General features: G+C 40.3%; 1 protein-coding gene across 1 annotated transcript in view; it reads right to left on the bottom strand.

Annotated features, from left to right (window-relative positions):
• The window catches only part of ACSS2 (acyl-CoA synthetase short chain family member 2), a 60,592-nt gene extending 48,207 nt beyond the window's left edge, over positions 1 to 12,385 (bottom strand). Inside the window, exons 1-2 of the mRNA XM_028523934.2 lie at positions 12,132 to 12,385; positions 4,665 to 4,860 (exon numbers count right to left, since the gene is read on the bottom strand). Of these exons, the coding sequence (XP_028379735.1) occupies positions 4,665 to 4,860; positions 12,132 to 12,309 (374 nt within the window). The 5' untranslated portion in view covers positions 12,310 to 12,385. The remainder of the gene's footprint in view (positions 1 to 4,664; positions 4,861 to 12,131) is intronic.
• Positions 12,386 to 13,957: the final 1,572 nt, after the last annotated feature.

Genomic DNA, 13,957 nt, shown 5'->3' with positions numbered 1-13,957 from the left:
GGTCACAGTCAGTCAGTACAGCTGAATGGCCAGGGTAAATCCCTCCCATCGACCTGCCAACAGTAATCAAGGCTCAACTGCAAGAGGAGGGTATACTCAGCCCACACAAAGGGTGCACCCTCAAATACACAGCAAGCTGATAGGGGCAGCTGTGCCACTGGAATCTACAGGACACGTCTACTACTATGCTACCAAGACAAAGAGTCATAGCAGTTCTACCTAATACATAGAAACAAACACAGGGAGGCAGCCAAAACAAGGAGATAAAGAAGCATGGCCCAAATGAAATAACAAATCAAAACTCCAGAAAAAAAACTAAACTAAATGGAGTGAAACAATCTATCAGATGCAGAGTTCAAAACACTGGTTATAAGGATGCTACAAGAACTTAGTGAGGACCTCAACAGCATAAAAAAGATCCAGTCAGAAACAAAGGGTACACTAACTAAAATAAAGAACAATTTACAGGGAGACAACAGTAGAGTGGATGAAGCCCAGAATAAAATCAATGATTTGGAACATAAGGAACAAAATCAACCAATCAGAACAACAAGAAAAAAGAATTAAAAAATTGAGGATAGTATAAGCAGTGTCTCGGATAACTTCAAACTTTCCAACATTCACATCATAGGGATGCCAGAAGGAGAAGAGAAAAAGCAAGAAATTGGAAATCTATTTGAAAAAAAGAATAAAAGAAAACTTTCCTAATTTTGTGAAGGAAATAGACATGCAAGCCCAGGAAGCACAGAGAGTCCCAATCAAGATAGGTGCAAAGAGACCCCACTCCAAGACACGACATAATCAAAATGCAAAAGATTAAAGAAGAGAAAATCTTAAAAGCAGCAAAAGAAAGGAAGTTAGTCACCTACATGGGAATTCCCATATGACTGTCAGCTAACTTCTCAAAAGAAACTTTGCAGGCTAGAAGGGATTGGCAAGAAATATTTAATGTCATGAAAAATAGGGACCTACAGCCAAGATTGCTCTACTCAGCAAAGGTATCATTTAGAATCGAAGGCAGATAAAGAGCTTCACAGACAAGAAAACACTAAAGGAATTCATCATCACCTAACCATTATTATGTGAAATGTTAAAAGGACTCCTTTAAGAAAAAACAGATCAAAACTATGAACAATTAAATGGCAACAAATATATATCTATCAATAATTTAATCTAAAAGACAAACTAAGCAAACAAGAACAGAGACAGAATTATGGACATGGGGGGTGTTTTGATGGTTGCAAGATGGGAGGGAGGTATGGCAGAATCTGTGAAGAGGGGAGGAGATTAAGAAGTACAAATAGGTAGTTACAGAATAGACATGTAGATGTAAAATAGAGTATAGGAAATGGAGTATACAAAGAACTTATACCCATGACCCATGGACATGAACAATGGTATGGGGATTGCCTGAAGTAATGGGGGGTGCTGGGTGGAGGGAGGGCTAAGGGGGAAAAATTGGGACAACTGTAATAGTATAATTAATAAAATATAATTTAAAATAAAATAAAATAAAATAAAGTAGCCATAGTAACTAGCTTAAAAAAACATTAATAAAAACTAGAGCAGGAAGAAGGTGGGCTCTATGGCAAAGGACTTTGGGGGAAAAGGAAGAATTCACAGAATATAAAGGATATGATGGAGAGTTTGAAAACTATTGAAGATATGATAAAAACAAATTGTACAAGAAAAATGGCAGGCGATTTTTAACTTCAGAAAAAACAAAAATATGTATTAAAAGGTAATCCAATCATAATGTTACTCTTATTTAAACACTGATTTTAAATTAACTTAAAAAAACAGAGCTATAGTTATATTGGGAGGATGAAAAAAGTTGGAAGAGTATACAAGAATTAAATTTTCATCTATCATAATGGGAAGTCAATACTTTCTAAAAATAAGATGAAGAAATAGCAGTATAAGCATATTATATAAAATATGGCGGTAACAAAGGGAAGTAACCACATATCTTGCATATTTGTATTTTACTTTCTTATAACAAATATGATTTATTTGTAGTTTGCTTTTGCTTTACTGTAAACATAGAAGTATTGAGTGATAATGGCCCATATGGGACTTGTCTCCCACTCCTCTACCCCTGTATCCACCTAGGTCTAAGTACCCAATGACTTTAACAATCCCTGTTGGTTGAATGACCAATGTAAAAATGGAGTGAAGATGTCTTATTATGGAGTTGCAGAATTTTGCACTGGAAATAAATTTAGAGGTTATCTAATCTAGTACTTCCCAAATTGGTTTTTCATGGAATATTTCTTCTTCTTTTTAAAAAAGATTTTATTTATTTATTTTTAGAGAGAGGGGAAGGAAGGGAGAAAAACAGGGAGAGAAACATCAATCAGTTGCCTCTTGCAGGCCCCCAACAGGGAAGCTGGCCCCCAACCCAAGCATGTCCCTAACTGGAAATCAAACTGGCAGCCTTTACTTCACAGGTCAGCACTCAATCCACTGAGCCACATCAGCCAGGGTGGAATATTTCTTCTTATGATGTTAATAGCATGCTGCAAAAAATCTGTTTGGCATTCAAATAAATTTGGAAATCCCATGTTAAGCAAAATCAGTCAGATGTGTTTACTGTAGGACTTCTTGGAGAGTTTACTATGTTAATATAGATTGGGAATCCCACAAAAGGCAATTTAGTATGTGTGTTTCTCAGACTCATTTGTTTCATGAATTAAGAATTAAGACATTATACTAATATCTCCAGTAGTCAGTAGTTTCTGGAACATTCTTTGGAAAACACAGATCTAGTTTACTCTCCTCATTTTATAAATGAGGAACAGAGGCTCTCTGGGGCCTGTTCAGGTATGGATGGTGGGAAACTAGGAAGAAGAGCCTCAGGATTTTGGAGCAATCCCCAGCTCTGGTCTGTGTTTTCTCAGTCTTTCACCATGCACCTGAATTATTTCAAACCAGGAGGAAATATTCACACACAAGTATGTCCTGTGCAGATAATTAAAGGTTTTCTGATGTTTAAGGAACCTAAGAGGTGGGCCCAAATGTTGGCAGGATCTAAAGAATATCTAAACAGACATACAGACCATGAGTTTCAGTGGCACAGTGACCCCAAATTGAGCAATGGCAATGTGATATACACCTACTCACATTTGTACAGAGTTTTCCAATAAATAAATAAGTGTTTTCACATTATCTTATTTGGTTCTCATTAACAATCTAAGGAGAAATACAAGGGTGGAATTATTATCCCTATTTTATGGAAGAGGAAACTGATTCTCAGAGAGTTGCCTGTAGTTACACAGCAAGTGAATGACAGAGTTAGAATAAGAATCTAAATTTCTTATCTCTCAGGTTAGGGCTTTTCTCAATATATTACATAACCTGGTCAAATTTTGACTAAGTACTCATTTAATTCTTCAATGAAACATCCAATCTGCTCCAAATGGCTCACTTAAAAGTAGATCATTCTCAGAGTGCTCACAGGTGGTGGCAGAAGTAACACCCCAGTTACTGAAACTTCAAGGTCCTATTTGGGTTCAGTATATTAATATCTCTTGTACAGCTATGTTGTCAGGAAGAGGGGGTCTAAGAAAATTCCTGCTGGGAAGGCACCATGGCCTAGTTTTACAGGTAAGGAGTGAGACAGACTTGGTTTTTAATCCTGGCTCTATCACTTACTTTATGACCTTATTCACTGTGTAACCATTCTGTGATTCATTTCATCACCTATAAAATGGAGCTAAGAATACCTATTTTGCAAGGCTTTTGAGAGGCTGATGTAAAGATTTAGAAGAGTAGCACAGTGTCGCAGTCAAAAGTGTAAGCCCTGGCCCTAGCTGATGTGGCTCAGTGGACTGGGTGCTGGCCTGCAAACTGAAAGATCATGGGTTCGATTCCCTGTCAGGGCACATGCCTGTGTTGCAGGCCAGGTCCCAGGTTATGGGTGTGGAAGAGGCAACCAACTGATATTTCTCTTGTACATCGATGTTTCTCTCCTTCTCTCTCTCCTTCCCTTTTCTTTTCTCTGAAAATAAGTAAATAAAATCTTTAAAATTTTTTTTTAAAAAGAGTGTAAGCTCTGGAATTATACTACATGGGTTTGAATCTCAGTCCTACTTCTTGCTAGCTGTATGACTTTGGATAAGTCACTTAATATCTCAAAGTTTAAGTTTCCACATATGTAAAATAAGGAAAATAAATAGTACATTCTTGGTTTGTTGTGAGCATCAAATGAGATAATATTTGTTAAGCACTTAAGCGAGGTGTCTGGCATATGGTTCAGTAAAAGGTAATGATAATAACAGTTGTGATGGTAGTGAAAAATCCAATACCAATTTTTCTCCCAAAGCAAGAATGAGAAAGAAAGCTACTCAGTCCTGTTCTCTTCCATTTACCCTTTCCCCTCTTTCCTCTCCAACTATAAGCCAGGAAAACTAGACTAGAAGTAAGAACACTTGGTTTTGAATATCAGTTCTGTCACATGCTATTTATGTGATTTTATAGAAGTCATTTAACTTCCTTGAGGTACTTTTTTCTCACCTGAGATGTTAAACTAACTATATTTGGCTTACTCTACCAGGTTGTTGTAATGAATTCATGGATTTTATGGCATTTTGGAACTACAAAACACTATATAATGTGAAGGATGACTTTTTATCTACCACGGACTATAAAATAAATTTTTTTACCAGTAAAAAGCAATTTTATCACCAAGTTTTTTCTCATGGACAATTCGATCCAATACGTTGTAGCAGATGTTGGTAGTTGCTCCTTTCATCCACTCAGTGAATATTTTCCCTTTAGTCACATCAAAGTTGTACTTGAGGAATGGGCCAGGACATGGAGTCTTCCAGTAAAATTCCTTGGCAATGTCTCCCCAGAACTCTGCAACAGAAAAGGAAGCCCAACATCATTAACCTTCTCAGACATATTTATCCTCAGATAGCTGACCAGTCTATGCACAGAATTAAGTCACAACTTCCCTGCCTTGTACTCTAGGACCTACTTACCTGGGTTCTCTCCTCTGCCTGTCTAATCTTATCATCCACCATTCTCCTAGTCCACATTCTGTTCTCATGAGCTGAATCTTGGCTCAAATATCTTCCTTCTCTCCTCAAAGCTCCCACTCCATTTTTCACCCTCTATTCAAATTGCAGTTACCCAGAGCCTATCACAATGCCCAGTACAGGGTAGGCACTTATAAAATATTTTATTTATTTATTTTCATAGAGAAGAGAAGGGAGGGAGAAAGAAAAGGAGAGAAACACCAACTGGTTACCTCTCACACTCCACCAACCAGGGACCTTGCACACCCCCAACCAGGGGCCTGGCCCACACAGAGGCAGGTGCCCTGATCAGGAATCGAACCTGCAACCTTTCAGTTTGCGGGACAATGCTCAACCCACTGAGCCACATCAGTCAAGGCCAGGATAGGCAATTTTTAAATGAATTAATTAGTGAAAGTAGAAATCCTTTACCCATAAAGCCTTCCGTGACCATGTCTTTCTCTTAATTTGTTCATTCACTCTCAACAATTATTTAGTGAGCAGCTCTTTCTTCTACTACTACCTGCCCAAGTGTTACCTCCTCTGTGCCAGATGTTGCTTTAAGCCCTTTACAGGTATTTTTTCATTTAGTCCTTACCACAATCCTAGGAGGTAGGCTTTATTTTCATTCTCACTTTATTAATTTGAAAATCAAGGCTCAGAAGTTAAATAACTTGCCAAAGTTTATACAGTTACTAAGCCAACATTTAAACTTCCCTGAGGCAGATATTTTTGCTGAAATCTGAAAGATGAACACGAGTTTTTCTTTACTCCCTCAACAGAAAAGAAAGTACTACGGAATGGGAAGTAACCAAAGGTGTGTATTAAAATGAACTCTTTAAGGCTGAAACACTGAAAATAAGAGAAAGAATAGCAAGAATTGATGCATAAACTGAGCAGATCATGCAACTTCTGGGCACAATAAGGAACTTGGTATTCATCCTAAGAGCAAAGGAAAGCCATTGTAGGACTTTAAGCAGGAGAGAGACATGATAAGATTCACAACCTTAAAATATTTTCCTGAACCTCTGGAGAAAATGTAATCAACAGGTAAAATATGCAATTGCAGAGCACTTAGGATATTCTCAGTACCGGTTCAGGAGTGAGGAAAGAAAGACACTTAGAACCATAACAATGGAAGGAACTGTAGAGATAATCACCCTTCATTTTAGTGATAGAAAACTAAATTCATAGAGGCAAAGTAACTTGCTCAACCTTATATGGTTTAGCTTATACAATGTAGTTGGAGAGGTAACACTAAAACATAAATACTTTTGAACATACAAGCCAATATAATTGAAAGCTAAATCACATGCTGTACCCTTTGCAATCAATTAAAAAAATCCAAATTAAATCATTCCAAAATGCCATTATATACCTATAAAAACTAGCAAGGATTAGCCCTGGCTGGTGTGGCTCAGTGTATTGAGTGTCTGCCTGCAAACCAAAAGGTCATGCGTTTGATTCCCAATTTAGGGCACATGCCTGGGTTGCGGGCCAGGTCCCCAGTAGGGGGCGTACAAGAAGCAACCACACATGGATGTTTCTTTTCCTCTCTCCCTTCCCCCTTCTAAAAATAAATAAAATCTTAAAAAAAAACTAGCAAAGATTTTTAAAAATAAACCAAATGTCTGAATGCCCTTAAGAAACAGGTAATCTTATGATAATGTTACTGTAAGAAATTTGCACTATCTTAGTGTATATCAGGGCAATGCCTAAGAAAAGCAATAAAAATTTGTACACCCTTTCATCTGCTAACTCAACTTTGGGGAACACACGCCAAAAAAATAATCCCAAAGGAAAAGAAAGTGATTACCAAAGAGATGTTTAGACAACTATATATACTAGTGAAACTGGAAACAACCCAAAAGCCCAACAATGAAAAAAAAAACAAAACACCTAGTGAAAACTAGTTAATACTATCAGTAATATAATAGTAACACAATACTAAGTGGCCTCTAACAAGAAAGTAAGTGAGAACTAGCATTTTAGTAAATGCCATTCATGTACCAGGGACTGGGCTAATCTCACTTAATCTTTATATGACCCTATGAAATAATCACTTATTATCCCAATTTTATACATGAGAAAACTTAATCTCAGGAAACATAGGAAACTCTCCCAAGAACCAAACAGCTAGAAACCAGAATGCAAAACCAGATCTGATTCTGAAGTTCATTTGTTACAACTACATTGAGTATGTGTATATACTCAAAAATATTTTCAGTGATAATAGTACACATAGAGTATGTAAAACTATTTATGAGCCATATTTGTGTCCATTAACAAGAAGTGAAGAAAACTGAGTTTTATAATCACTTAGTTTTGTTTTTCAGTTGTTTTGGGGGTTTTTCTTGAGGGAGGCTGGAAGTCTGGATGTTTCATTGGTATACATTCTGAGTACTGAAGAAGTTCAGGAGAGGAAAAGATGAACATGGACTCAGATGATCAAGGAATGCTTTGTAGAATCAGTGGAGTTTTGACTAGAGGAGCAGAAGGAAATGGGCAAAAGCAAGGAGGTGGAACAGGAACTTTGGTGTATTCAGTATATCAGTGAGAATGATCTGTCTAGAATGAGGGGTGTGGTAGGGGATAGTGGGAGATATAGATCAGGAGGTGGAGTGGGGCTAGACATCCAGAGACCTTGAACAAAAGGCAGAATTTTAGATAAAATATGATGTGAATGATATTTTATAAAGTTATTTTGTATGGTGTCAATTTTGTTTTACCTCATAATGTCAGCAAAAAAATGAAATAAAATTCCTCGTGTTTACAAAACAAAGGCAGATTTTTAATTTGAAACTGTAGGAAATAGGAAACTGTTGAAAGTTTTCCAAGTGTCATAAGAAAGCAGTGTTTTCAGAATATTGATCTAATAGTGTTTACATAAATATATCAGATATTTAAAGTGGGTGACACTAGGGAAGAGAACCAGTTAGGAGACTGCTTCCTTGACCTAAAAGGGTCTGTGGGAATGGAAATAAAGGTAATTTGAGAGACGTTCTGAAATAGTATTTGACAGAATCTGGTGAAACACTGACTGTGGAGTCAGGGAAGAGGAATAGCATTGCTACTAAGGAGCATAAGTTCTTTGATAAAGACTACCTTGGTTTACAAGGACGTAAAACACCTGTACTCAGAAAATTATAAGACACTGAAGAAAGAAATTGAAGAAGACACAAATAAGTGAAAGCATATGCTATGTTCATGGATAAGAAGAATTAACATCATTAAAATGTCTATACTACCCAAAGCAACCTCTAGTTCAACACAATTCCTATCAAGATACCAATGGCATATTTCACAGAACTAGAACAAACATTCTAAAAATTTATATAGAACCACAAAGACCCTGAATAACCACAGCAATCTTGAGAAAGAAGAACAAAGTTGGAGGAATCATGATACCTGTTTTCAAACTATACTATAAGGCTATAATAGTCAAAAGAGCATGCTACTGGCATAAAAATAAGCATATAGCTCATTAAAACAAAATAGAGAGCCCAGAAATCAACCTATGCCTTTATGGTCAATATTTGACAAAGGAGGCAAGAATATACAATGGGATGAAGATAGTCTACTCAATAGATGGTGTTGGGAAAACTGGACAGATACACGCAAAAAAAATGAAACTAGATCACCTTCTTACACCATACACAAGAATAAACTCAAAGTGGATTAAAGACTTAAATGTTAGGCTTGAAATAATAAAAATCCTAGAAGAAAACATAGGCAGTAACATCTTGGACAGTTCTCAGGGCAAGAGAAACAAAAGAAAAAATAAACAAATGGAACTACATCAAACTGAAAAGTTTTTGTACAGCAAAGGGAACCATCAACAAAATGAAGAGACAACCCATGAATAGGAGAACATATTCACCAATAATACATGTGATAAGGGGTTAATATCCAAAGTTAATAAAGAACTTATACAACTCAACACCAAAAAACACAAACAATCCAATTAAAAAATGGCAAAGGATCTGAATAGACCCTTCTCCAAAGAGGACATACAGATGGCCAATAGACATATGGAAAGATGCTGAATGTCGCTAATCATCAGAGAAATGCAAGTTAAACCACAATAATATTACTACCTCATACTTGTCAGAATGTCTATCATCAATAAATCCACAAACAACAAGTGTTGGCAAGAATGTGAAGAAAAAAGACCCCTTGTGCACTAGTGATGGGAATGCTGATCAGTGCAGCCACTGTGGAAACAGTATGAAGCTATCTCAAGAACATTAAAAATGGAACTGCCTTATGACCCAGTAATTCCACTTCTGGGAATATAGCTGAAGAAACATGAAACACTAATTAGAAAGAGTATAAACCCTGGCCAGGTAACTCAGTTGGTTAGAGAATCCTCCTGATATACCAAGGTTGTGGGTTTGATCCCCAGTCAGGGTACACACAACCAAACAATGAATGCATAAATAAATGGAACAACAAATCGATGTTTCTCTCTCTCTCTCCCTCCCTCCCACTTCCTCTCTTTCTTTAAAATCAATAGATAAAGAAACAATTTTTAAAAGAAAGAATATATGTAACCTTATGTTCATTGCAGTGTTATTTACAACAGCCAATATGTGGAAGCAGCCCAAGTGCCCATCAGTAGATGAGTAGATAAAAAAGCTGTAGTACATTTACGCAATAGAATACTACTCAGCCATAAAAAAAGAAGGAAAATCTTCTTTTTTGTGACAGCATGGATGGACCTGGAAAGTATTATGCTAAATGAAATTAGCCAGCCAGAGAAAGACAAGTACCATATGATTTCACTTATATATGGAATCTAATGAACAAAATAAACTGTCAAACAAAATAGAACAGTCTCATGCATACAGAGAACAGACTAACAGCTGTCACAGGGGAGGGAGTTGGAGGGTTGAGTGAAAAAGGTAAAAGGATTAAGAAAAAAAAACTCATTGACAGACAACAGTACGGTGATTACCAGAGGAAAAGGAGGTTGGCAGGCGGTAGATAAGGGAGATGAGGGTAAAGGAAGGATAAATGGTGATGGAAGAAGACTTGACCTGGGGTAGTGGACACACAATACAATATACAGGTGATATATTATAGAGTTCTACACCTGAAACCTATTTAATTTTATTAACCAATGTTACCCCAATAAATTAAAAAAAATAGAAGACTACCTTGGTTCAAATCCCAGCTCTACCTCGAAGTACATTTTTCACCTTATCCAAGTTAGTTAAGCTCTCTACGCTTCATTTTCCTTCTCTGTAAGAGTGGATGATAATAGTTTCTACATCAAATCAAAAAGGATTTGTGGTTAGTGAGCAGTAAGTAACCTATAAATAAATATAGCATATAGATAAACCTTATTAAAGGAGAGGATGATGAGAGATTTACAGTTTGGGATAGAGCCATTGACAGATATTAGAAAATTAGGTAGGAGATTGGATTTGGGAGGGAAAATTGGTAAATCCCAGTCACAGTCATGTTAAATGTGGTATAACAAAAGTGTGTGAATGAAATGGTCTACAGACCTATGAAATTTGGAGCCAGAGCATAAGTGAGATCCTGGTACAGAACTAAATGTGTAGAGTAGGAGTTACTACTGTGACAGTTATAGACCACCCCTGGAAAAATGATGAATTCCGATGGGAGACATACAGAGAGGAAGAGAAGTGAAAAGTCTGAGGACTCAAACTTGGTCACCGCCTGCTGCAATCAATGGCTTCACACTTGACTCAGTCTCGTCTTGCGTTACTCAGTAACTTCATCCATGTCGTTATTGTTATCAAACTAACCATCATCTGTTGAATGTCTACTGTGCACCAGACACTCTACAATGCACACTTTATTTATTACCCATTTTTGTCATCATACAAAACCACGAGACAAGTATTATTATCCCTACCTTACAGATAAGGAAAAGGAATCTCAGACAAGTTTAAAAATCTACTAAGGCCACCCAGTAAATAAGTGGTAGAGCCAGAATCTAAATCTAGATTTTTCTGGGTTGGATTCCTGGCCCATGCTTGTCCCACTGCCAAACATCACGCTGCCTTCCAACAGTTCTGACCTCTTACCCAGGCTGAAGGGTAAGGGCAGGGAATTTTCTTCACACTTTTTTTCGAAGGTTTGGGGGTCTTTTTGGTGTTTGTTTGTTTGTTTTTAGAGGGAGGGGAAGGAAGGGGGAAAGAGAGGGAGAGAGAGGAGCATCGATGTGCAAGAGAAACATTGATCAGTCACCTCTGCCACGCGCCCCAGCAAGGACCTGGCTGCAACCCAGGCACACGGCCTGGCCTAACCGCGATCGCACCGGAGACCTTTCCGTTTGCGGAACCGATGACAAACCCCCCCTGAGCCACACCAGTCAGGATTCCTCACACATTCTTAAAGACATGGAACCACCTAGCAGGATTTCCGAGTTATTACTATACCAGCGCATTAAGAAGACAACAACCTCAACTGAAATGTGACTTGTTTAGTCTTATATTGGGTAATTTTCATCTTTCCAAAATATGAAAAATAGATCTGGGACTTGATTACTCATTGTGGGAACCGCAGGGTGGGAACCAGACAAGTTCCTGCCCCTCAGCTGCGGAGACTAACTCACTCGTTAAAGGTGTCCAGGGGCATCGGCTGAGTTGGTGCGAAAGGGGGCAAGGCTGTTCCCCTCGGGGTCCTCCCGTCCTCCGGGTGCCCCCTCGCCCCTAGGAACCCCTCTTTTCACCCAAGGAATCCTTCTTCTCTTCTCATGAAACTTTCACTCTCCTCACAGGAACCCCCAACCCCCTTTCAGAAACCACGTCCCACGGAACCCCGAAGCCGCCAGGGAACTGTCCATCTCCTAGGGAACCCTCATCTCCTCCCAGAACCCTCCCCATAGAACCTCCATCTCTTCCTGAACCCCTCCCTTGTGCATCTCGTCCGCAACTCTTCTCTCACACAGCCTGCATCTGCCTCCTCAGGGACCCCTCAACTTCCCAAGGGAACCCTCTACACCCCCAGGAAACTTCTATCTCCTCACGGAACTCCCATTTTCCCCGCGGAATGTACCCCCATTCCTCACTTCCTTGGGGAGCCCCCACTCCTCTGCTCACTGACGTCCGCGGGCACGCCCGGGCCCGGCCTCACCTCGCGGCTCCTCCACAGAGCGTCGGTGCAGCTCGCGGTAGCGCTGCAGCGAGGGGACGTGCGCGGAACGGCTGATCTCGGGCGGCGGAGACCAACTCCGCACCCCGGTCCGCGATCCAGCCTCCTCCCGGCCCCCACTGCTACTGCCGCTCCGGCCCCGCTCCTCTGGAAGCCCCATAACGTCAAGTCTGAGCACTGCAACCGCCTTTGCGGTCGCCTGGGGAGTTCTGGGGGAGAAAAAAAACAGGCCGCCGTGGGTGGGGCCTTAGGGAGGGGGTGGGGCCTGGAGGGTGGGGCGGAGCCATACCGTCCGAGGGTCAGACCAGACTGGGAAAAGGCGAGTACTTCTTGGGGGGTAGGGGAGGAGCTGATTCGCGGAAGGGGTAGGGCCATGGAATAAAAGTAGAAGTGGCAGGGCCGGGTGTGACAGGAGAGGAGGCGGACCCACCGAGAGAGCCGAGTGGGGGTGGGGTCTTGGAATGACTAATAAGAGTTGGGTTAAGGCCGGGTTGGAGCGGGAAAGCACTTAGCTAACCAGAAGGGTTGAGTCAAGTCTATCGTGGAGCCACTCCTTGGTCTTATTGCACAAGCCTGTCACCCCATGGAGTTGGAAAGCCAGGTAGAGTAGGGTTCTTTCTGGGTGCCTTCTGGTGACCCTTTCCCTCAAAGAACTATCCCTCCATTCCGAGTGAACTCCTCCCCTCTGTCCTGGGGGGTCGGGGTGGGGGGCCGGGAATTCCTCCCCCAAGATTTAGTGCTTGTTTGTGCCAGCTCAGATTTTCTCCCACCCCTGAGGATATGTCTTCACTCTCCCTGCTTCCTCAAATTTCCATCCAGCTCTAAAAGATTCATTGAAGAGTAGGAGGTGTATTCAAGTCTTTGCTAATAAAGCCGCCTCCTTATTGCACAGGGAAAAGAGGAAAATTGTGCAAGGTCACTAAGCAAACAACGACCAAGTCAAGGCCAAGCCTAAGTCTCCCAACTCCAAGTCTTTTTACCCCCCTCATCAGGCTGAAGCTAAGGCTTATGAAACACTGTACCAATAACTGTGCAACTAGGAGGAAACACTCATACCCTTCTTTCCTTCCCAGTCTCTTTACTTTACAAAGAAACCATTCCCATCTGCCACGCTTGGGTTCAGTTACTTCTGACTTTCCTCTGTCCTTCCAATCCAGAAAGGAGGGGCCAGGCAGGACCTTCCATCCCCAAACTGCACTCACCACCAAGAAAGGCCAACCCTCAGTTGGCCTTTCAGTTCAGTTCAAAGAACTGAATCATCCGTCAGTTCAAAGAATGGCTGTCAATGCAAGAAGGAACCTTAAATATTTAACTCCAGGAGTGATTCTGAGGCCCAGAGCAGATACGCCCTATCTCCTGAAACCCGCACAGGGCTTGTGGCCACATCAGGCCCAGCCTCCCTTCTCACCTGCACCTTTTCTCTTTGCACAGCTAACCACAAGCCCAGCACACCCTAAACTGAAAAAAAAAAAAATTTCCATGGTGGAATCTATGATCAGAGCCTACTCAATTCTGAGGGTAGGGTCTCAGACCTCATGGAGTGAACATGGACCCCAGAGAGGAGACAGAAACTTCGATGAGGAGACATTAACTACACCAAATGGGCACACACTTCACTGAAGGAACATGGGCTCCACTAAGGAAGCACAGTCCTTACTGAGGGGTCTCATATGTCACTGAAGTTCTGTGGACCCTCATAATAGGACATGAATGGCATTGAAGGTCACTGACCCTACTGAGGGGAAATGGACTTCCCTCTAGGAAGTACAGAAGATATAGACTTTACTAAAGAGATATTGACACCACTG

Source organism: Phyllostomus discolor, chromosome 9 (assembly GCF_004126475.2).
Source record: "Phyllostomus discolor isolate MPI-MPIP mPhyDis1 chromosome 9, mPhyDis1.pri.v3, whole genome shotgun sequence".
Lineage (NCBI taxonomy): Eukaryota > Metazoa > Chordata > Mammalia > Chiroptera > Phyllostomidae > Phyllostomus > Phyllostomus discolor.
Note: the sequence above shows the minus strand (reverse complement) of the source record. Positions and strands in the feature narration are given on the sequence as shown.